The following is a 23,242-nucleotide window of genomic DNA, read 5'->3' as shown; positions in this document are numbered from 1 at the left end:
TAAGGAGACAAAAGCGCTGTATTAGCAATTTAATATTGTAGTACTGTATAAGAAGCATACAGAAATTGAACTTATTTAAAATGACCTATTTCAGACCATATTGGGATTCCCTGTGTGTCTCCCCCCCCCCCCCCCCCCCGATCCAGATGGGTTCAAACATGTCCGCTGTACCCTGTATGTTATGACAGTGACACCTCCTAAACAGTCTACCAATCAGGGGCCCTGAACAGTGCACTACGTCCTCACAACCATCATGCAATGTTCAACAACGAATGTTCACAGATGTGCCTCTCTGATTACTGGGGAACTTGGGGTTGAACCAGGGATTTGAGCAAACCTTTATTTACAAAAATAATCTGCAAAAGATGATTTGAATGCATGTTTCTTAGCCATGATGGAAACAATGTCCCACAGTGGGAAATACTAATCGTGCTGAGCGGTGCTGGAGTCAACAGAGCTCAGACAGGTTCCACGGTCTCCTCTTCTGACTGGACGCTTCAAACTCGTCCCTCTCTGGCTGGCCCGAAGATCAAAAACAAAAATAATTCAAATGTTACAAATATGTACCACCAATAAGAACACTAGAAATCTGTTATGTTACGTGAGTGATCTGTTCAAGGTTAATGTTGTCATGCCAAAAAAGATGATGTCAGACAAACATTGTTAAAGGTAGGTCTGTAGGCCACACGGTGCCCGCAGGCACCTGGTCGCCCGCAGTGCCAGTTCTGAAAATGGCACCAAAAAAATGTATGGGGGGGAATGTGTATTTTATTGTATTTTTAAATCAATAACACTTGCATTGATGTAGATTTTATGGAAATGCGATAATTTAATATAGCATTAAAAAAAAGTAAATTGTGCGCCATCTTTGCTGAGATAAGCTAGTGAGCCCAACTTAAATCGGGAGCTAGATGCGGGGTTTACCCACAAATAAAACAAACATGGAATAGAGAAAGAAAACTAATTTTCACAATGATTGGCAGGAAGTTGTTTAATTGAGTGTGTATGTCTTATTTCCGGGGAGACTGTTGCAACGGCCAAGGAGCGAAATGTGGAGCGAGCCTTTCAGGCTAACTTCCCACCTGGCAGTGCGCTCGGGCAGAAAAGGCTTGTGAGTTAAAAGCAGATTTGGGAAAACGGTCTTATTTCACGAGGCCGGTAAGAAAAGCAACTGAAGCTTCATTTAGAACTGCACATTTCTTATTAAATATAGATGTATGCTGAATAGATCAGTCTAGCAGCCTACCAAGTGGGCTGTAGCCAATGTCACTAATCTATCCATCTTACATCGAGAAGGACACGCACACTTTTGATGTCACTGAAACACAGTAATGCCGCCTTCAAAACAGCTCGGAGGTTCGGAAGCTCTTACGTGTCTTTGCGTAAACCTTCCCTTCTTCCGAAATAAGACTGTTCAGGAAACGCCCCTCAGAAGTTCGTAGGTTATGACATAAACCCAGAAAAACAGATAGTTTGTGAGACTAGACTTCATAACCAGTATGGATGCCCGCAGGGACCTCTTTGAGCTTCTTTGCTTAATCAGATGAATCAGTTATTAGAACTGCCTGCGGTGGTTGAACATGAGCGAGAATTTATCAGGCGATGTTTATAATTGTAAACTATGTTTCGTTATGCAAATGTTAGAACGGGTGTTAAGTTCGCCTCTTAGTGCTTGCTGCAAGTTCACTTCAGTCCATCAATGAAATGGGCGGCCATTGTTGTGACGTGATCTCGGAGGACTTGGTAGCTCCACTTCCGCACGAAACTCCGAGCGAAGACTCCGATCCGACGGAGCGCTTTCCTCTGAGCTTAAGGTCCGAAACTCTGACCGCTTTGAAGGCGGCATAAAAAAGGGGGACGTTCCAACGGCTTGTGGTTGCTAATCACCCTCACACCTGTTGGCACAGATCCCCTACAAAGGCCAACCATAGCTGTTGTGATGGGTCCTACTGGGAGCTTCCCAGTCCACGCGTCCTCCCCTCTGTCCTGCTCTGGTGCTCTGCTGGAAGGGCTTCCCATGGGGGGGGGGGGGGGGGGGGGGGGTAAAGGATGACAGTGAACTGATCCTACCTGGAGGCTTAAAGCCTGCCCACTTAATGAAGGACATGTGGGACAGCCAATCCAAGCAGCAGAACCAGGGTCACCTGACCCATACCGACAACCTGTGAGGGAAGGAAAGGTCGACTGTGTTGGGATGTTCGGAGGAGTTTTATAGACATTTACATTTACACGGTTTTATCCAAAGCACATTTGTCAGAAGAAAGAGAAACAACAATATATCTCTGTTGGTACAGTAAGGATGTTCATAGAACCAACAACAGAGCTAACAATCGCTATGTTAACCCATTCCCTGTATCCAACAAGGACAGCTAGGATAAGACACTACACGATGCTAAGTACTATTTTGAAGTGTAAGGAAGTACAACATACAATAAGACCATGATAGAATGGTGGCTATACTGATTCTTACTATAGTTATTTTTCCCTTGCTATAATATTTTCAAAGAAAGCTGAACTGAAAACCTTATCCTACCTTCTGGTCGACTGAGCCACTCCAAAAGTAGTCATAGTCTGCCTCCGTTTCATCTGGTGGAAGAATCAACATTAGTTCTCCACATCAGGAAGCTAAACATTGTTGGTTCATTTACCCCAAAAGAATATCTGTCCCCTAAGCTAGTTTACAGACACACCGAACTAACAAAAGATAGTTTTGCATCCCTTTAGAGTAGAAAAGGATAGATACAGGTTTTGAATCTAGGTGTGATTACTGTCAAAGTAGTAGTCTGTGAAGTTTGAGTAGTCGTATTCTCCTATGTGGTTGTCATCCAGTTGAAGTCCTGTGGGAGAAAACAGATTTAATCCAAATCAAAAGCAAAATCAATTATAAGAAAGAGTTTTATGTAGAATACATTCTGACATGTATTTAATCCAAACCCCAAATGATGGCATTAAAGTGGGTGGTGGGACTGGAGAATAGCTGTTTGACAGCAAGTAAGGGCAAAGGGAAACACACAGCTCCATGTCAGAGTCTTACTGCCACACCAAACCGGTTCACCCAGCTTTCCATGACCTGGAAGTGTTAGAGCATTGTGCTGATTCGGCGGTCATGTCTTCGGGTGTATGCACTTTAGTCACTCGGAGATAAACCTTACGTTTCCATTTCCAGTGTGGAAGATTCTTCCCAACATGTTCAGCCCCCCAGTAAAGACTTCATTTCCTATCCTCAAAACGTAGACACCCCAGATGCAATGCATGCACCTACACCCTTGCACCCCGTCACTGTCAGCCACCACCTGCCACCCCCCCCAACGCGGCCCCGCCCCACCGACACATCCGAGCATCGAGCGAAACATAACAAGGTGTTCCCCGCCCAACCACCACCCGATGGGACAATGCTGCAACCAGAGCCTATCATGCCTGTATCTCGCTTCAATGGCTTCACACGAGCATGAGAGAGACTCAGGTTCAGGGAATCTGTTAAAAGAGATGATGCACACTCATCAGCCAGGGCCAACGAAAACACAGATGGATCTAATCTTGATTTTGTTTTTATAGGAAAAAATTATATGTTGAAAAAAAGTAGTAAAAAAATAGTTGTCACCCTGTAAAATGTATTACACTTGATTGTGAAGGGTCACGTTATTTACACGTTTCATTGAAACCATAATCCGAGCGTGCAATGCCCTTTGATGCACGCCTATCTGGTCCACGAGCCAAGCTGAACTGGGAGTAGCTTCGCTTTAAGCCTTAGCATCGCCATAAAAATGCTGACAGGGAACGCATCATATATTTTTTCATCGGAGGAAGCATCAACATGGTTTCGGTTTACAGAGGCCTTCGTCTGGTCACGTTGGGTCCGTAGCAGCCTGGATTCTACAACATATCATGGGGGTGGAACGTGCCCTGCAGCTGTGGACATCCTACACTGCCTCTCATAAGGTTCCCCCAACTTCTGGTGCACTGGATCATAATCTGCTGTGGTCTCGATTCTGTTATGGCAGGAATTGAATCTGGTGGGAAATTCGTCCGGGGGAATTTAATTCAGTTCAGTGTGAACTGAATGTGGTATGACTTTAGTTTAGTGTGAATTGAATCTAGTGCAACTTCAGTTTAGTATGAACTAAATCTGGTATCACTTCGATTTAGTGTAAATTCAATCTGGTGTGACTCTGAACCATTGTCAATATGGTTGTTAGTCACCAACAGAGACAGAATGAAGAGAGTATATAATAACATAATCATTCTGTGGATCTCTGCCAAAATTAAACAAACAGACTGAACGCCCAAACACACAAACACACACACACACACACACACACACACACACACACACACACACACACATTAGGCTCTCCACCTCCATAGATGGTAGACAAACTTCTGGCCCCAAAGGCTGTAGTCCATTCTTGGAGCTTCCCACCATCCACATAATTTCTTATTAATAAAGGGGTTCTTGGAACCAATTTGTCTCCATTGGAACTGCATGTTGTATCAGTCACTACATAGGGAGGCCTGAATAAAAATATGGTATTCATAATAAGTTCAAGGTTATTGTTCAAGGTTAAACTAGGTGGGCTAGAATATTCACTTCCGTCCTCCACTTCCTCCCTTCAACCTATCTGCTCTCACATACAGACACCTAAATGCACACTCACAAACACACGCACACACACACACTCATACCCATACTAAACACTACACCCACACACACACACACACACACACAAACGCACATGCACAATCCTACACAACTCATACACATACTACACACACACACACACACACACACAAACACATATGCACAATCCTACACAACTCATACACATACTACACACACACACACTCATACACATAATACACACTACAAACACACACACACATGCACAATCCTACACAAACTCATACACAAACTACACACCCACACAAGTACACACTGAAATACACACACACACACACACACACACACATAAATACAATCCCCCATCATCCACACACACACACCATACCGAATACATCTTCCTTACCGCTGAACAAAGACGTCTCAAACATGAATCCCCACATCCCCTTTACAGCACACAGCAACATCAACACCCACACATGGCCAACCCTTGTGACTCTTAACCACTTCTCTTCTTAAATAACAACTCAAGAATCAAGCCTGCTCAGATGTCAAATAGAAATAACAACAAATAGAAAGGACAACCATAAATAATCATCATAATTAATAATAAAAGTCAATCTTAGTCAAAATTGTGTTCCTCTATGAACCACCACTGGGATAATCCCAGTCACTGACAGTGGGACCGGGCGGTACTCACCACAGCAGGACATCAGAAGAGCCACGCTCGTCCAGAACCACAGCAGCCTGTACATCCTGCTCCTCTCTCTCTCTTTCTCTCTCTCTCTCTCTCTCTCTTGCTCACACACAGTGAGCATCTGTCTGGCTCACCAGCAGGGGTAACCAGAGAGGGGTTGCGTCCCAGGAGGGGTGGTGGGCGCGGCCCCGGAGAGTGGGAGGGGCTAGGGCTCACATTCAGACTATTGGTGATTGCGTCGTCTGAGATTGAAGCTGTGTGGGAGGCACGATGGTTCACGGCTGCGAGAACACGTGGTATTTATAACACACAGACAAGCATGTACACCCACCTGTTAGTGGGAGGTAGAGAACCTGTCTGAACTTAATAAAGTTGTCCAATGTTGTTTATTTAAGTTGCACAATGTTGATTAAATTAAACTGTTTTTTCATTGTACAGGGTAAAAGAGAAAGAGAAAATGAAATGCAGTTACCGTCCGACCATAAGGTCAGAAGAGCGGTAAGGTGCAAAGTATATACTGTAATATAACGTTTGTATACGTATACTTACTTAGTTATAATGTATATATTATAATGTGAATGTGAATATTTATCATGTCACATCTAGAAATGCACATATAACTTAATTTATGTATTTCTATTGTATTTCCAGGAAAACACACACACATACACACACACACACACACACACACAAATAATGACGACAGTGTTTTTATTTTCAGGCATATAAAAGAGAGTAGTAGGTGAACTTATATTGCTCTTGGAGGGAAATATAACTTAAATGTAATCATATGTATAAGTATAACATACGTATATAGACAATTATTACCACAAGGGTTAGGAGTGGATTTGCAGTTAAAAAGACTTTAATAGGCTGCGATATTAAGAAATAAGTAGGCTACGCATGGCATTCTACCCTCCTCAGGGTATCAATGTAACACAACACAAAAGCAGTCACAGCACTGGAGTCACAGGTCAGTGACGAGCTGAAAGGCTGCTACTGTCTTCAGATCTCCCTTCCAACAGCGCCATCTAGTGTAACAAAGGAATAACTGCAGAATCATGTTTCCCAACGGCACAAAAAATATCAAATCATAATTTCGTAGTAGTTTCTTTTTTTAACGAAGTTTCTTGGATCACATTACATTTAAAGTTATGGGCATCACATGCGACTTATCACGAATTAGTCTTAGAGTAGGTTACAAGACGTTCTTAGAGCGTCAATGGGTCGCGTTAGGCATCTACACGCTGTATCTAGGGACGGCATCTCTCGATTAAACCAATGAATGCCTTTTCTAATATTTCCTGACCTCCTTGTTCTGGGTGATGGCTGCTGACAACGCCAACGGCGTACTAAACCCTGGACGTCCTGAGCCCTGGAGAAACGATAGATGCATGGATGTCTTATGAAAATAATAATACAAATTATTTATAAATATTATATATATATATATATATGTGTGTGTGTGTGTGTGTCTGTGTGTGGGAGAGAGTGTGTAATGTTTTTACTGTAGTCTGGTACTGTAGCATGTCAATAGGCCTACATGTTTTATGAGAGCACTTGTCAAGTATGTGTTCTACTCAGTACTAATACAAATTACTAAAAACGAATAATATTTTTCCCACCACAGATCATATTTAATCCGGAAAGTAAGCAGCTGTTGTGAGATTTCCCCCCCCCCCCCCCCACAGAGGTACCACATGACGTCATATTTTGGCCCGCCCCCTGACACCATTATCGGCGTGCCCTACACTATGATGGACAGCTGTCCCTGCATCATCCTCAATTTATAAAGCAGCGAGTATACGGGACCAGCTGTCCATCAAACAGCACACTAATTAGGATAACTCTGCGACTAGCGCTCCGATCTGCTCCGCCTCCGACACAGGGGTACTAAGCGATTAACTCAACTTTACTCTCGCCTCTCATTCTGCTGCGTATACATAGTTATTACTCCGTGGTTTGGGCGGTATTGGTTTTGTAACAGCGAAGGCGTGTAAAGTTTCAAGGGGAAAACTTCCTAGAAGTGGAGAGCACGATGGATGAAGGTTATTATGGGGACTAGATCATTTCTCTAGTTCAATCCGGAGTCAATAGGCTTCAGTTCTTAATATTATTCATCGTAGTCTACCGTCAGTAAACATTCCCCGGTGCCTCCAAAGGCTATTAAATAAGGGTCTGAGTTTCTTTCATTAAGCCAAACACATCCACAACAAGCAGCTTATGCTGTTCGCCTGAGGCGGACTTTTATCAGAGAAAAATACATCTTAATCCTGGATCCTTTAGGGGAGTTGGAGGAAGTCGTGTCTTCAGGACCACTGAAGGCTGCAGCTGTCTGGAGGCATTCATGGAACCAGAGGCATGGATAATGTGGAGGCTGCAGTCCTGTGCTCGAAGCCCTACATTATTTATCTGCGAGGAAATGTTTGCGAACATGGCGTACATGCGTCTTTTCTGCATGGTATATAAAAAAAGGTGCACTCTGCAATCCATTTTGAATGGTATGTGATGCATTATTGAAACGTGTATTAAAACAAAGCATGAGCAACATTGTTTTTGCCTTTGAAGCTGAACCCTATACCAACCTTAATATGTTAGATAACACATATTTAATGTGTTAAACCTCCATTGTGTGCATAATAGTAGGACTAATGTATTAAGTTACGACGTTGAACCTTTTTATGATTTTTTAAACCTTTCATTATTTTCTTGAAAAGTCTCTTTACATTCCTAGTGGCCGTATTCAGTCATTATTATACACTAAAACTAGTTAGTTTGTTAGAATTGGCGACGTGCGCCGGAAAACACATCCCAGTAATGGCGCCAATGACAACAAAGAGTGGGCGTGCGTGAAGTTTAAAAGAGCCCTTGGTTCATTGTGATTAGCTCTCATAATTTAAAGCCCTAGCGCTTAAAGCCAATAGCTACACATATACACGGGTAGTATGCAAATAACCAAGTTTCTCCATGAGGGGCGTTTCGAGGGGCCAATGAGGATAGAGGAACGTGTCAGAATGTAATATTCAGCATCGCGGGGGAGGGGCCTGCGTGCGGAGGTAGGCTGCGGAGCAACATGGAGGTTCAGATGTTGCTCAGCCGCCATTGAAGCAGGAAGGCCACAGTGATAGCGCGCCCAAAAACAGCCTTTTATTTTTCAGTTTTCCTTTGTTGTTGCTTGTTTTAGGACTACTTTAGCTTTAAGATGGACATGAAGAAGCGCATCAGCATGGAGCTGGGGGACAGGGACCCCTCCGAGGTAATGCAACAGCAATAGTTAGATTTGAACGTGTTTATTAATCGTAAATACTCGGTTAAAGGTGCCCTGTCTTGACAGTGGGCTACGAGATGACGATGCTCCGTGTCGTTGTTTCCTCTCGTTGAGTGTTACTTGGAGCACGTTTTCGGGCTTTCTTATGCACTGTTTTTTCGCAGCTTTCGTCCACATTTATCGAATAAGTTACACATTTAAACGGGTTCGGAAAATGTGCGTTACGGTTTTTAGGTCAGGTTCCGCGCGCATTCGAACCCTCTCGCGCTCGGACTCCTCGCTCGCGGGCTGCCGCTGTGCACGCGCCGCGAGCCTCACGCATGCCGCCTGCCGCGGCGCTAAGCTAACGGATAAAGCACGAATGTTCCGTTAAATGAGTTTCGTGCTCCATTGGTAACGTGTTTCGCCCACGGCCAACGTGGCTTCGGTATAACGATAACGATGCGCTTTCGTGCGCCATGGGCGCGTTCCGTAGGGTTTAACAGACGCTTTGCATTTCTGAGTCCCAAGAACAAGCGGGGCATCGATAATAAAACCTAAACCTCGTTACTGACCTGTCCAAGTTATCGTTTTGTATCGACAAACTGCTCGAAATTCTTATTAACAGACGTTTACGTTACGTCGCTTCGTCGCACATTGAATTCAAACGGCTATTTTTAAGTAGGTCGTTGTTGTTCTACTTTTCCACACTGGTATTGTCGGACTTGTATTTCTTATGTAACGTTAAAACGCTACTTCGCCGACAATACGAATTCATTCGTTAACCTCTTTCCGAACTTCGTAAGAAAGATCTACAGGAACATTACGTACATTACGGCATTTTTTCGGTTTAGTCTCGGCGTCAGTTAGCGTATTGGCCGCGCGACCGGATGTCGGTTTGTGGAGGCGTGTCGCTTCGAGGCGTGTCTCTCTCGCGCGGGCTGTAAATTCTTCGAACTATTCGTCCGACTCTCCTCAGTGTTTACCCCGATGGAGGTCGGACGACACGGACGATTAACACTGTTTGCCTTCTTTATACTCGAATATTTGAATGGGAGTGTCTGCTCTTATGTGAATGAAATGCTCGTGTTTCAAAGCCCTTTACCTCAAACAGGAAAAGAACGACAATAAACATGGGTGCGTTATAGCTAGTACACGAACGTCCTTTACGTAACACCCACTCTGAGCGCTGCCTCCACTCAAGTGCTTAACAGGTAAAACCCTATTAGCGAGTAGACTCGCTCATCATGGGGAGTTAGGACTTTAGACGTGCCAAAGGCGCCTCAACCCAGTTTCCAGATGGAGCTCAGGGGGATTAAACCAGCGTCCCTTGGGTTGCCTTCTCCACCCTCTGAGCCATGCATGGGATGTTGGTTCTAAGTGTGTGTTGTGTTGCCTCCCAGGTGCTGGAGCTTGACGTGCACAGCTGTCGGTCTGGCGACGGTGAGGTGGAAGGCCTGACCGATGAGTACAAGGAGCTGGAGTTCCTCAGTATGGTCAGCGTGGGCCTCAGCTCGCTGGCCAAGCTGCCGCCGCTGCCCAAGCTGCACAAGGTCAGTCCCCCCCCAGACAAGCCTCTCTGTGCAGCCACCGGTTTGTAAGGCGGGCCATAAACACTCGCACACCTGGCGGTGAAATAAGGGACCGCAATGTTTAGAGTGTGAAGTACCCACCAATCTGGTTAAGATATTATAAAGTAGACACCACTCTTTTTCACTAGTGTTATTGCAAACATCTTGTTGTGATTGCAACTTGTTGGTTTACGGTCAATATGACGGTTGTGTAGCAGTGAATAGGCACACTTTCACTTAGCTACTAACTACGGTTACGCTCATGTATGGTAAAGTAATGAACCACATACCCCTGAAGAACACACCATGTATCGCGGTGAGAAAGTTCTTCCAACCCTGGGGTTGGCAGTTCGAGTCCATGCTGCCACGAGAGCTGGCATCGAGAACGGAGTATGGTTTGAACATACAGTACATATAACATTTTGTCTCTCTGTCTCTCAGCTGGAGGTGAACAACAACGCCATCTCCGGGGGTCTTGACGTGCTGGTGGCCAAGTGCCCCAGCCTGAGCTACCTCAACCTCTGTGGGAACAAGATCAAGGACTTCGCCGCCCTGGAATCCCTGGTAAGACGGCCGTCCCCCTCCTGACTGAGCCTGCTGTGAGTCGTTCACACTGGCTGTAGCTCAGTGAGCGGTGAGCCATTTAGGAGACGTGTCTATGCAAAGTGACTCCGGTAGGAAGGGTCGTAAAGGAGAATAATGCAATGATACTGTTGGATAGTTTTCTCCCTTTTGCTGACACTCTCGTAGAAATAAGAATCACAACTATTGTATACAACAGTATAGAAATTATTTAAATCCTGTTTGTATAAATATTGGTTAATTGAAAATGAGTTTCTATACATTCTCCTTGGATTGTTTGCATTTGCATTGACACTGGAGCCACGAAGTCTGATACGGAGGCCAATCGACTGACCTCTTTGTTGTGTAGATTTCTTTAACCGTCTTGCAGACTGCACCCAGTGTTTTGCAATTTAACTTTGTCTCTGCTGCAATGGCCTATCCTAAACTCTCCACGATTGTCTCACTCCCTGTTTCCTTTGTATTAACAGCTCCCTGTATCTTGCAATGATCATGCTCTAAAATTAAATCTATTTTTTTGCTGGCCGAAGGGTCCTAAAAAAAGAAATATGACTCAAGTACTTTTGTGCTTTAACCAGCGATAAGAAATTGTGGTTTTGCATTTGCACAAATTATTCTCCTGCAAAAAAGTCTTGGACACGGTTTGTGTCATTCATTTGTGACGCAAAGGACAGAATAACGCACGATTATAAACACGTGGCAAAAGGCTAAAAAGGTTCATTTTGGGAGACTTTCATTCTTAAATTAAAATGTGCAGCAGTTCCTGCAGTCTCTCTGTCTACCACTGGTCGTTAGTCTGGGCATTGCGGAGGGCCGAGGTTTTCTTACTTATCCATGGAAATTAATATTTTGGATATTTTTCTTTTTTAGGAAAGCCCCAGTACTGCAACCAGTAAACAAAAGAAGCGCTATAAAATGTCCAAAACAAATTTCAATTTTTTTTTATTGAAACAGCGATAGGAAGGATAGACCAATATAAAGTATTGATACACATTTTTCTCTAATATAAATTGTTATATCCAACTGCCCTGCTTGGAACATGATAGTTCTTCGTTCTTTCTAGCTGTGTTTATTTTATCCCGAGAGGGTCTTAAGACGATTTCCCGTCCATTCTGACAGACATTAAAGAAATCGGTATTTGAATGACCGGCGTCTAGGGCCGCTCGATTATGGAAAAAATCATAATCATGATTATTTTGGTCAATATTGATATCACGATTATTCAAACGATTATTTTTGAGTTTGCAAACATGTATTTATTCAGCATGTCTCTCCCAAAAAAAACCGCTGAAATTTCGCCTTAAAAAAATACACAAATGTCAAAAAGAAAATGTTCTAATCTAAAAGAATGTACAGATATGTATCCAGCTGTTCTCCAGCTGCACTTTCTATAAAACATTGAATTCCAAAAAAAAAATGGAAGATTAGATTATATTAGTTAATCGGTTGACGCTGAAGTCGAGACCGTATTCAGCATCCGATGAATCGCCCAGCCCTGCTGACGCCCCAGTCTGACCCCCCCAGCGGAACCTGAAGAGCCTCCAGAGGCTGGAGTTGATTGGCTGCGAGGTGACGACCCTGGACGACTACCGGGCCAGCGTGTTTGACCTGCTGCCCCAGATCGTGTACCTGGACGGGTACGACCCCGAGGACAACGAGGCCCCGGACTCGGAGGAGGAGGACGGTGAGCGGCGGGGGGGGGGGGGGGGGGCAGACCTGCTGGGGTCCTACTGGGTCCTACTGGGCCAGTCCGTGTGGGGCTGGGGTCCTACTGGGGTCCTACTGGGGTCCTACTGGGGTCCTACTGGGGTCCTACTGGGCCAGACCGCGTGGGGCTGCTGTCTTACTGGACCGCACAGCCTTGCGTTTACATTCACATTGAGGGCGTTTACAGAAGCTTTCATCCAAAGCGACCCACAATAAGTACATGTGTCAGCAGAAAGAGAAACAACACTGTAGCTCTGTCGGTACAGTGAGGATGTTCATAGAACCAAGTGCCAAGCACTAACCATCGCTAGGTTACCCCTTCACGTGTACAACAAGGATAGTTAGGGTAAGATGCTAAGTACTATGTTTAAGTGCAAGGACGTACAGCGTACAATAAGTGCGTACATTAAGGGCCTTAACCGTGTCGATCTGAGTTTGCCTGGGGCTGAACGGTATTCATGCGGTGCTGGGGAGAAACCGACTCACGTTAAATCAGAGTATACTGGAACCGTTATTCCGCCGGAGACGTCATTGGGCTCGTCTTCGGTAGAGCGTGTATTTCGGGTTGGCTAAAGCAACATACTAAAGTAAATAGCTAAAGTGTGTTTAGAGGAAGAAGGTGACCTTTATTGTGTTTATGTGTAGATGATGATGAGGCCGGTCCCACGGGGGATGGGGATGACGATGATGAAGACGACGATGACGATGATGAGGGGTCAGACGGCGACGAGGTCGGCCTGTCCTACCTGATGAAGGACGGCATTCAGGTGAGTGGTCCCTTAGGGGGACAGGAAGTGATGTCATGGGACCAACTAGTAGATTGATCCTGGGCTATTTCTGGGCTATGTTTTCTAATATTTCATTAGTTTTTGACAAGATGTCGTGATCCTTTCATTCGGTCTGAACTCCAGCCGTGACACTAGTGGCTGATCAGTGTTCAGTTTTTGTCTTCAGCATGTGACGGTAAAATTAACACGGTCTCTGCCCTACCCCAGGACGAAGAGGACGATGATGACTACGTTGAGGAGGATGATGATGATGAGGATGGAGGTATGTGTTCGCTGGTGGGGGTGGTGATGAAGGGGTGTGGGTGAGCGGCCTTCCTATAGCAGAGTGCTCCTCCCATAGCAGACTCCTACACACAGGAAACAGGAAATGATGTCATCCGAACTAGGGTTTTTTCTTCCAGAATGTGGTGATGACCGTTTATCAAAATGTATAGTCCAATACATTTGATTTCTTCTTATATTTATCCTGTACACTGTATAAAAGACGACAATAGTTATTGTACGATAGATTATCTCACATCATTTTGAGAAAATACCCAGTAGCCCATCTCCCCTCGCTGGTTTTGTTTGGGACAATTGAACAATTGACAACACAAAATACCTTCAGCACTTCCGCTGTTTAACACACTCTCTCTCTCCCTCTCTCTCCCCCTCCCTCCCCCTCCCTCTCACTCTCCTCCCCCTCCCTCTCACTCTCCTCCCCCTCCCTCCCACTCTCCTCACCCTCCCCTCCCTCCCTCCCTCCCTCCCTCCCACTCTCCTCACCCTCCCCTCCCTCCCTCCCACTCTCCTCCCCCATCCCTCCCTCTCTCTCCCCCATTCATCTCTCTCCCCCATTCCTCTCTCTCCCCCATTCCTCCCTCCCTCTCTTTCTCCCCCGTTCTCCCCCCTCCCCTCCCCCAGCAGCAGCTGCAGCGGGGGTGCCGGCGGGGGAGAAGAGGAAGAGGGCCCCCGAGGACGAGGGAGAGGATGATGACGATGACGACGATGACGAATAGATCCAGCAGGGGGCGCTGCTGGTCCTATAATTATCTAGATGTTACCATAGAAACTGACCAGGGTTTTCCCACAACGTTTGTCTACAATATGTTGTTTTTTTTAATCAATTTGTGTGTGTGAGTGTGTGTGTGAGTGTGTGTGGGCGTGTTTGTGTGCGTGCGTGTGGAGCTACAGACACTGGGGGTTCTGAAACTGGAACTTTTACGCCACGTTTACACCGGTGCAACCAGTCAGGACACCGGTTGAACAGAATCTTTTACTGGTTTACAAGAAAAATCACTCATCCTTTAAGTGACCCAGACACTTCAAACCAGAGATACAGATTCACTCCTGATTGAACCGTGAAACGTTCCCCATCCGACCTAGGCCTGTCAATCTGTCCCGACTCTTGAGTTCCTCGGCCGAGCCCGCCGCTGCAGTGGGCAGCTTTACGTTCAGAGTTCAGCATTAACACAATCACCTCTGACTCGTCCCTTCCTGTCCTCCACGTTTTGGGTCCCAGCCCCGTCTAGCTCGCGTTGAGTTCCAGCCCCGTCCGTGACCTCCGCCGTTCAGGTTCCAGATACTTCCACCGCTTCATAGACGACCTGTAAATAGAGTTCTCTCCTTGTCAGTTATTTTTGATTTGCTCCCGTGTGTTTCCTGCCTCCTTAACACCGGGCTGAGGGCTAACGGAAACTTAGTCTTTCAAAGGGTTCTTTTATTTTTTTATTTTCTTGCCTTCAGATTATGTCATGTCTGAGGTTTGTGTGTTGTAACCTTCTGGCAAGTGTTTTGGAATAAAAATCTAAATGTTTGTCTTTGTTTGGCCTGTTCCTGAAAATGTTATGTATCCGAAGTTCACTAAAAGTTGCTTTGGATAAAAGCCTATTCTAAATTAATTATTAACAATTGAGTGTGTTTTTATCAATAGCTAGAAGAGTTAAGGCAAACTTTAAATGCAAACCAAGGAGATAAGAGTGAGAAGTTTTCTTTCCTCAGCCGGTATTTAATCCTGTTGTGAGCTACTTAGGATACTAAGACGACCAATTCCCAGAGTGACCGCTAGGCGGCACTGTAGACACGTACTTTTCGGGTATAAAACAATGGAACAGAGTTATTCATTTATATTATGAGGGTCCCACAGCAGGTACTTGTGAGGCATTTAAGTTTGAACGTATGTCTAAGATCCTTAAAACATTTTATGATATATTTTGTTATAGATTTTGCATATTTATTATTACTTAAGTATCGTCCCTGAGTTATTGCTTTTTCTCGGAAATCCTACCGATCCTGGTTCTCTCTATTATAAAATGGATTTAAAAACGTTATACTGTTTTAATGAACAGGTCCCAACCAACGAGGTGTGCGCTTGTGCGCAAGAGGGGAAGGTGTGTGCAAGAAAACAAACGTCCAATCGTGCAGGCAGACCCACATGTTCCAACAGAACGTGTACAGTGTATCTGCAGGCCTCCTACCAACAGTAGCCTATGTCTTATGTAGCCTATCTACGTAACGTAGCTTAATTGCGTTAAGTATGATGACTCTTGGATGGAAGCATCTAATAAATTATAGTTCGACAGAGAAGCCTGATCGTACAGGCCGTTGACCATCACTTCCTCTTTCTCACTGTCCGTGTCTTTGTCTTCGTATATATATATCTGACTCGCTCCCTCCCCCTTCGCTGATGCAGTAATCCGCTCGTCTTGCATACCATATATGGATGCACACGGCCCTTGAGGGGCGTGGCTTAACACACACACACACACACGCACACACACGCACGCACGCACACACACACACGCACACACACGTTCAATTAAAGACCTTTGTTGTCGAGCATCTGGTTATGTCTGGCAGTTGTGTTATCTTTTATCGGTCTATATATGTTTACTATATATTATCTGTCTGTTTATACCGTCTGTGTGTCTATGTGGTGAAGTGTGTTGCCTTCACCACAGTGTAAAGGCTCCTGTATAACGCTGTTACAACCGAACACATCAATCTCATCAGGACAGAAATCTCCCTCAGACTCCAGTGGGACAGAAGGACAAGCTGGAAGGATAACTAAAGGGAGCATATCATAGACTGTACGCTGAATGCAATGGCTGGTAGAGTAGAGGATAGAAGAGACGAGACCCCTCATATATTAAAGAGACCCCAGCTCTGGCATACTTCCGGTGTCCTGCACCCCCAGGTCACCGACTGATGAAATCACTCAAAGCACATTTTAATTCAGAAATCTTAAAACGTTGCATTTTCCACTGAGAATACAACGAACGTCCTCCATTTGCACACAGCCTTTTTCAATCTTCATTATTGTCTGTAGATGGGATCTTGTCTCCTTGTGAATCGTCACCTTTCGCTCCTGGTGCCGAAGTCCTTGGTATTGAGGGAAGCCCCTTGAACTGCGTTTGGCTGTTACTTCGGACGGCTGCTAGGGGGCGCTGGATCATCCACCACGGGTTAGGGGTTGTAGTGATAATAAAAAAAAATCCTCTGAAAAAAATGAAAGGGATCCGTTAAAAAATTTAAATGTAGGCTATATGTTTTTATTTATTTTATTATTTATTGCCTTATTTATTTATTCCAGGTTTTATTCCATATACATGTTTAATTATTATTTTTAAATATTGAGTGAAATGTCATTCCATAAGCAACCTGCTGTAATAATTCGTACTTTAATGGTGAAATCGCACCAAGATGGGGGCTTGAAGGACTTGAAATCTTCCTATAACCTGGGGTGTTGGTTGATCACAGAGTATGTTATATAATACGGATCTGTAACTAGGAGTGTCTGGATTTCATTACATTACTTTTATTAAACTGACGTCCTTTTCCAAAGCTACTCACAATAAATGCATTCAGCCATGAAGATACGACCCAAAAAGTGCAAGAATCATACGACATACAATTCATCCAAAAAGCAATCTTCCTCAAGTGCCCATCATAGACACCAGATCTATATCTGTTTATGGATGGATTTAGTGGATCGCGGTGTTGGTGAACAGACCTATTACATGTCGCCGTGTGTTCCGTCCTGCTAACGAAACACGAGCCACACTTTGTGTTTTTGTTTTTGTCTTTAGGGGTCTGGTCTGACCGGAGGAGAAAGGAGTCAGGGAGTTAAGACAAGCATTTGGATTTCCCAACCAAATGTATTCAAACTGGGACGTAGTGTTTAACCTCAGGTTGGGTTCGATTGGACCGGTTGTGCGGTCGCATCGTCGCTGCTGTCTTAAGTTCAGCGGCGCTCATGGAAATGGGTGCAAACGGTGACTAGAGTTAACATGTTGTCATCAACTCCCCTGAAGTCTCCTGCTTTTGACCTTAACGTGTGTTGAGTAGATATTTGGCAAATACAGACAGCTGAAGGGTCAGTAGTTTAATGTGTTCTCACTCAAAAATTAACATACGTTCACGTCTGCACACACACACACACACACACACACACACACACACACACACACACACACACACACACACACACACACACACACACAGAGTGTGCTAATTAAAACTGTCTTGGCTCTGGGCTGTATTTAATGAGCTGTCACTGCACTGAGTGAGCAGCGTGCGCACACACACAACACACACACACACACACACACACACACACACACACACACACACACACACACACACACACACACACACACACACACACACACAGATGACATACTGCATTGCTGGAAGTTGTAGAAGACCTGATGTGGCCGAAGTGGTTCAGAACCTTTATTTAAGGAACCCTAAGGTTCCCGCGCTGTTTAAGCCAGAAAAGACCTTTTGGATTTTGGGGTACGTCCACCTATGGGCAGAGCTAGTTCTGGTGGGACACTCTAGTCAGGCGCCCCCTATCAGCTGACAGTTCACGCGGTCCAATCAAACACGTACACTGATAGAAGGTTAATTTAAGACCTTCCATCTCAAACACTCACTCTGAGAGGTTAAGTGTGCTGAGCGGAATTTCGCCCACCACCATCACCACCCCAGCCTCTACCTGCTTTGGTTCTGCTCAGGATTGTATGTAACCTACTACAGGGTGGGTTGAGATAACTGATGGACCCCATGGGGGATTACCCTGTGGTCAAATTATGGTGTGCTGTTGGTATTCTGTATCTGACATCTGTATGTCAGGCTTTAAATCCTACAGCAGGGAGCACCAGAAAAGGGTGGAACTACACCTCCAAACTAAAGCGTTACCATGTAGGACGTCCAAGAAGGACGGCAAACTTTTGCGCAACATTTTCTTCAATAAACAAAGCTTTTGCCGTTGTCCAGAAATACCTTGTGGGTACTGTGTTTGTTTGTTTTCATCCCCCTGTCGCACGGAAGCGACGATTCTGTTGACCAATCAACGGACGGTGTGTGTAGCTCGAACTTGCTGGCACCCTTTCAGACGTCTCAGTACCCCAACTGAGGGGTACCGTTATAGGTACGGCTAATCGCGGCAAAGTCCTGACCCCGCCCACTTTTGGCGCTGGAAACGCAAACCGTACCGTACCGCTCGGTGGAAACGCTCCATAAAACAACAAAAATGTATTTCAAGTCTCAAAATCGTAGACAAAGTTATTAAACTTGGAAAAAAATATTTATTTGCCAAAAGTCTATCACAACTTCCATTTAGTAAATCCATTTCAGCCCGGGCTGGGGGCTGGTTTGTGCAGAGGTCAAACTCCGTCGTTCAAGGTCAAACAGTGGAGTCGGTCGCAGACCAAACAGACAGCGAGCATCACATTCACATTATCCACATTTGAACACAACTCCTTCAACAGCATTTCCAGTTAAGATTTGAATTGCATATTTCCCAATAAAATGAATATTAATCATAAAAGCCTTTAAATAAAATGCCCTGTGTGTCGTCTGGTTATAACAAACGTAAACCAGTTGAAAATCGTTTCCATTTCTATTTAAATTTGTATTTGACTAAACCTGGTGTGTGAGATAAGCGTTAATTAAATGCAAAGTGCAAAGTCACGGATGCGAGACTCAACGGAAAGTAAATTTAAACATTTAAATGTTCATTTTGTTTGCAAAATATGCACATATTCACATTTGATACAACAGAATCATCGCCTACAATCGTTTTACATTGTTTCCTTCAACACCACGGGAGAGACAATTCTTCTTCATCTTTATTGCTGCCGTTCTAGAATCACATCCACAACATCTAACTGAGGCTGAGGCCAAGCCTTACAAAACAAAACCACAAGAGACTTTTAAGTAATTATCAGCAAGATTCTCACTTAAAAAAATAAACATCTGTGTAAAAACACTCGTACACCAAGGCTGGATCGCAGGGTCTGGAACCAACAACCCTTCCTCCCACCACTGTTGGGTCCAGGGGACAGGGTTTAAAACTTAAAAACAGGGGATTACCAACGCGAGAGAGAGAGAGAGAGAGAGAGAGAGAGAGAGAGAGAGAGGACCAAGATATATATATATATAGAGAGAGAGAGAGAGAGAGAGAGAGAGAGAGAACATGGCCAATAGCATTTACTTTGGGTCACACTTATTACACCGGAGCTCACCTGTCCTGATGGGAGGACAGGTGAGCCGTGTCTGAGGTCACCTGTGTCAGGTGTTGCTTCCAGACCCTGTTGATTGTTCTAATTGCACAGGCGGTTGTCTCAAGTGGAGAGAGAGTCCAGAGATGGTTTCAGTGCAAAGAGGTTGATTGCTGTCAGGAGGTCAAAGGTCGCCCTGGGCGGAGCTAGCAGCTAAACTAAGCTAAGCTGAGATGACCCCTCGTGTCCACTAACTCTTCGTCTCTTTGCCAGCCTATCAGGAGGCAGCAGCAAGTCACCTCCAGCCAATCAGATCGTACCTATCGTAGGACTCCTCCCTTCAGATTGTCTGGTTGGGGTTTGTGGGCGGAGCCACCGAGCTTGACTGAGTTGTCTCCAAAATGGCCGACTGTGTACAGTTCAGTCTCGCTTTGAGCTGTGGGCCATCTCCCTTAAGCGTTAAACTAAAAGTTTGTACACGTTGAACAGCACTAAAATATCCCGTGAAGTATTGCAGCGCTAAAACAACATCCTTGTTCCCCGGAGATGCGAAACAAACAAAGATGGAGGGCTTTGTGAGCGTCAGATGATGTAGAGCTAACAGATGGTAAAGGCGTGATAAAGGCTTATGTTGGCGAACCCTCAACAGACGATATTAAGTCGTTAGCCGGGAACTTCTCACACAGTACTGGTTTCTTTTGAACCGTTCCAGAACGCTGCCATCATAGCATTCGCCGTATCACTGTACTGATATCATTCCAGGATGGGCATCCATATTTAATGACCTGCTCGTATCTGATATCAGCTCCGACGTCTGCCAACAGGGCGTGTGGAGACAGATTTAAAATCCTTTGAAGGCCTGGTGTCTCCCCAGGCTCCCTAACCAGCAACAGACCCGCGTTCCCAGAGTGCATCTCTTCTCTTCCTGCTCCAACATCACACTCTGACTGTCAGGGGCCCAATCACCAATCTCGACCAACACCAACAACATATTTGAACCAACAACGTTATAAACCGAACCTATCCTGGCGTTCCCGCTACAACATCAAACCCTCGGTGTGTCAGCGCCACACAGACATCGCCGACCTCCTCCAACCCGATGCTACCACACAGAGTCCAGATGTTTCGCTACGGAGACTCTTGATGCTGTCCCAAATCTGGAGCGGATTACAGAAGCTGCTTAGAGCAGCTTTAGGAAGAGCTATATCCCGACACATCCGCCCCAGAAGCTGTGTTTTTGGTAACGTGACCCCAAAGCCCCGAGAACAAAGATTCTCCGGTACCGCTACTCGCTGCTCCTTGCGATTTGCATATTACCCAGAATCCCCGACGAACGTATCACGTAACACTGTGTGTTCAGAGTGCGGGAGGGTCATACAAACATAAACAAAAACTTCTCCCGGATCGGCGAGCCACTTATGTTTGCTAAGGGATTTTGCATATTCAAATGAGATCAAAACAAAATGCAAAACTTTAAAAGCACAGCTGTCCTTATCTAACCCTGTTCGTTTCCTGTGTCTGGGAGCCAATGGAGGGGCGGCGTTTGCGACCGCATTGGTGTCATTGGTGGGGAGAGAGAGTAAGGCGGGGCGTCGGGGGTTGTGTGTACACTGCTGGCGCCCACACACCCTTTAGCCCCGCCCCACACATCTGATTGGTTCCCACGACGGCCAATAGGGTCGGCGAAACCCGATCAGCACCAACGCTAGGAGAGCGAACTGCCAATGGAAGACTGCGGCGATGGTACCGCAAAAAACAGAATTAATTCATAATGAAAACATGTTAACGTGAGCCAGCATGGTAAAACAAAATTCGGAATCCATAAATTCCCTTGCGAAGATTGAAACTATTGGCTTTAATCCCAATAGTTTAAAACATGAAACAACTTTGTGTCTTTTGTTAAGCCCTAGTCCCTTCCATCCCTGCTCTGTGTCTACTAGTTCCTAGAAGGTAGGAGAAGGGTCGCTCCTACGCTAGGGGAGTGTGCTGCTCGCTAGCCCGATGGGAGCGCTGGTGCTAGGCTAGCCCCCGGAGAGACACATCTCCTCTGGGGCCAAAGTATCTCCTCCATGCATCCTCTACCGTGGTTCAGTACCGTCTACAGCCCCGAGTCCTTCTGAAGTCCTCCTGGGTTCAGTCCTGCTCTGAAGGTGAGCTCCTGTCGGCTCCGTGCCGTTTAGCAACGCCTCGTTTTCAGCCGTGTTTCCATAACGGCCGCCAAACGAGCCGTTTCAAGTGTCAGTGTGTCGGTCTCCCTTCCGACCGGAAGTCCGTCCGTCCGTCCCCGTCCCCTAACCCCCATGCCCAGAGTCCCATGAGTTAAGCCCACCCTCACATCATGCTCTTCCTGTGAGACGCCCTCTTGGCGCTGTCCGTCGCGGTGAGGGGAGACGCCGCCAGGGGAGACGCCGCCAGGGGGGAGGCGGGGAGGCTCTTGGGGGAGTCCAGCTGCCGGCACAAGGCCCTGAGCTCCAGCACCTCCTCCAGCACCTCCTTGGCCTGGCCCCAGGTGGAGGTGGCCTCGCTCAGCAGCCGCTCCGCCTCCGCCCGCTCTCCGCCCCCCTCCCTGGCCCCGCCCCCCTCCCTGGCCCCGCCCCCCTCCCTGGCCACGCCCCCCCGCGCCTGCAGCAGCAGCTCCTGCGTCCGCTCCAGCTTGCGGCAGATGAGCTCGTGCAGTTTGCTCACGGGCACGTCGGCGGCGGCGGCGGCGGCGGCGGCGGCGGCGCTGGGAGTCCTGGGGGCGGGGCCTAGGATCTGCTCCCCGGAGCCGCGCGGCGAGCGGCCGGGCTGCGGCGTGCGGACGCCGTCGGCGGCGGCGTTCCTCCTGGAGCGCTGCCCGTCCCCCGTCTCCCAGGCCCCGCCCCCCGTCTCACGGGGGAGGCTCTGGGACTTCCCAGAAGCCTCGGCGGCGGCGGCGGCGGCGGCGGCGGGCCGGAGGGCGAGGGCGCCGTCGGTCTTGGAGCGGGGAGGGTCGCCCGGGTCCCGGGGGGTCTGTGGGCCGGGGGGGTGGTCCTCCTCCTGGACCAGGTCAAGGGTCAGCGTGCCGTCGGAGGTGGAGGCCTGGAGGAGACGCACGCACGCACACACACACACACACACACACAGAAAGACGCACACGCACACACACACACACACACAAACACAAACACACACACATACACACACACGCACACACACACACACACACACACGGACCTCAGGTCAGACCTCAGAGCCGGACCAGGACCGACCTCTGACCTGAACCCTGACTGCTGGTCATGTGATCGGGCGGCAGAGTGTGTCGTCTGGTAACCGGAAGGTTGCTAGCTCGATCCCCGGCTCCTCCCGACGAGCTGGCTGTCGCCCTGGGGGGGTCGACTCCGCCGTCGGTGTGTGTGCCTGCATGGTTGGTAATTCTGCCTTGGATTAAAGCGTCACGCATGTGAAATGATCGGAGGGTTCGGAGCGTGACCTCTTCACCGTGGAGAGGAATTAAGAGGAGACGGTCCATTGCCCCCACCCCATCTGAATTTGACCCAATCCAACCGTCCTGACTGTGGGATGTGAG

General features: G+C 46.6%; 2 protein-coding genes and 1 long non-coding RNA gene across 5 annotated transcripts in view; 1 reads left to right on the top strand and 2 right to left on the bottom strand.

Annotated features, from left to right (window-relative positions):
* Window positions 1-142: 142 nt before the first annotated feature.
* LOC307080630 lies at window positions 143-5,445 on the bottom strand. 2 transcript variants are annotated; one of them, XR_013812096.1, is made up of 5 exons: window positions 5,319-5,445; window positions 2,769-2,837; window positions 2,534-2,586; window positions 2,071-2,162; window positions 143-517 (listed from the first exon to the last, which is right to left on the bottom strand). It is a non-coding gene; the product is annotated as an uncharacterized lncRNA (long non-coding RNA). The 2 variants fall into 2 exon arrangements; XR_013812097.1 differs by having other exon boundaries at window positions 143-513.
* Window positions 5,446-8,387: 2,942 nt separating this feature from the next.
* On the top strand, window positions 8,388-15,005 carry anp32e (acidic (leucine-rich) nuclear phosphoprotein 32 family, member E). Of its 2 annotated transcripts, none has more exons than XM_079743407.1 (7): window positions 8,388-8,571; window positions 9,966-10,115; window positions 10,575-10,697; window positions 12,240-12,399; window positions 13,068-13,189; window positions 13,418-13,472; window positions 14,114-15,005. In XM_079743407.1, the coding sequence occupies exons 1-7, from the start codon at window positions 8,518-8,520 to the stop codon at window positions 14,206-14,208; spliced, it is 759 nt and encodes a 252-aa protein (XP_079599533.1). In that variant the 5' UTR covers window positions 8,388-8,517; the 3' UTR covers window positions 14,209-15,005. The 2 variants fall into 2 exon arrangements, with proteins under 2 accessions (XP_079599533.1, XP_079599534.1); XM_079743408.1 differs by having other exon boundaries at window positions 8,389-8,571; window positions 14,117-15,005.
* A 3,761-nt stretch (window positions 15,006-18,766) lies between these two features.
* plekho1b (pleckstrin homology domain containing, family O member 1b) overlaps window positions 18,767-23,242 on the bottom strand; it is a gene marked incomplete at its 5' end in the record, with an annotated part of 16,632 nt that continues 12,156 nt past the window's right edge. Inside the window, one exon of the mRNA XM_079758752.1 lies at window positions 18,767-22,755. Coding sequence (XP_079614878.1) covers window positions 22,027-22,755 — 729 coding nt within the window. The 3' untranslated portion in view covers window positions 18,767-22,026. The remainder of the gene's footprint in view (window positions 22,756-23,242) is intronic.

This window comes from Pollachius pollachius (assembly GCF_949987615.1).
Source record: "Pollachius pollachius genome assembly, chromosome: 1".
Lineage (NCBI taxonomy): Eukaryota > Metazoa > Chordata > Actinopteri > Gadiformes > Gadidae > Pollachius > Pollachius pollachius.
Note: the sequence above shows the minus strand (reverse complement) of the source record. Positions and strands in the feature narration are given on the sequence as shown.

Bases quoted from the DNA above. Each gene is read 5' to 3' on its own strand.
- anp32e (XM_079743407.1), top strand. From the start codon at position 8,518: ATGGACATGAAGAAGCGCATCAGCATGGAGCTGGGGGACAGGGACCCC. The intron at 13,190-13,417 runs GTGAGTGGTCCC...GCCCTACCCCAG, and splicing joins TGATGAAGGACGGCATTCAG to GACGAAGAGGACGATGATGA. The intron at 13,473-14,113 runs GTATGTGTTCGC...CCCCTCCCCCAG, and splicing joins TGATGATGATGAGGATGGAG to CAGCAGCTGCAGCGGGGGTG.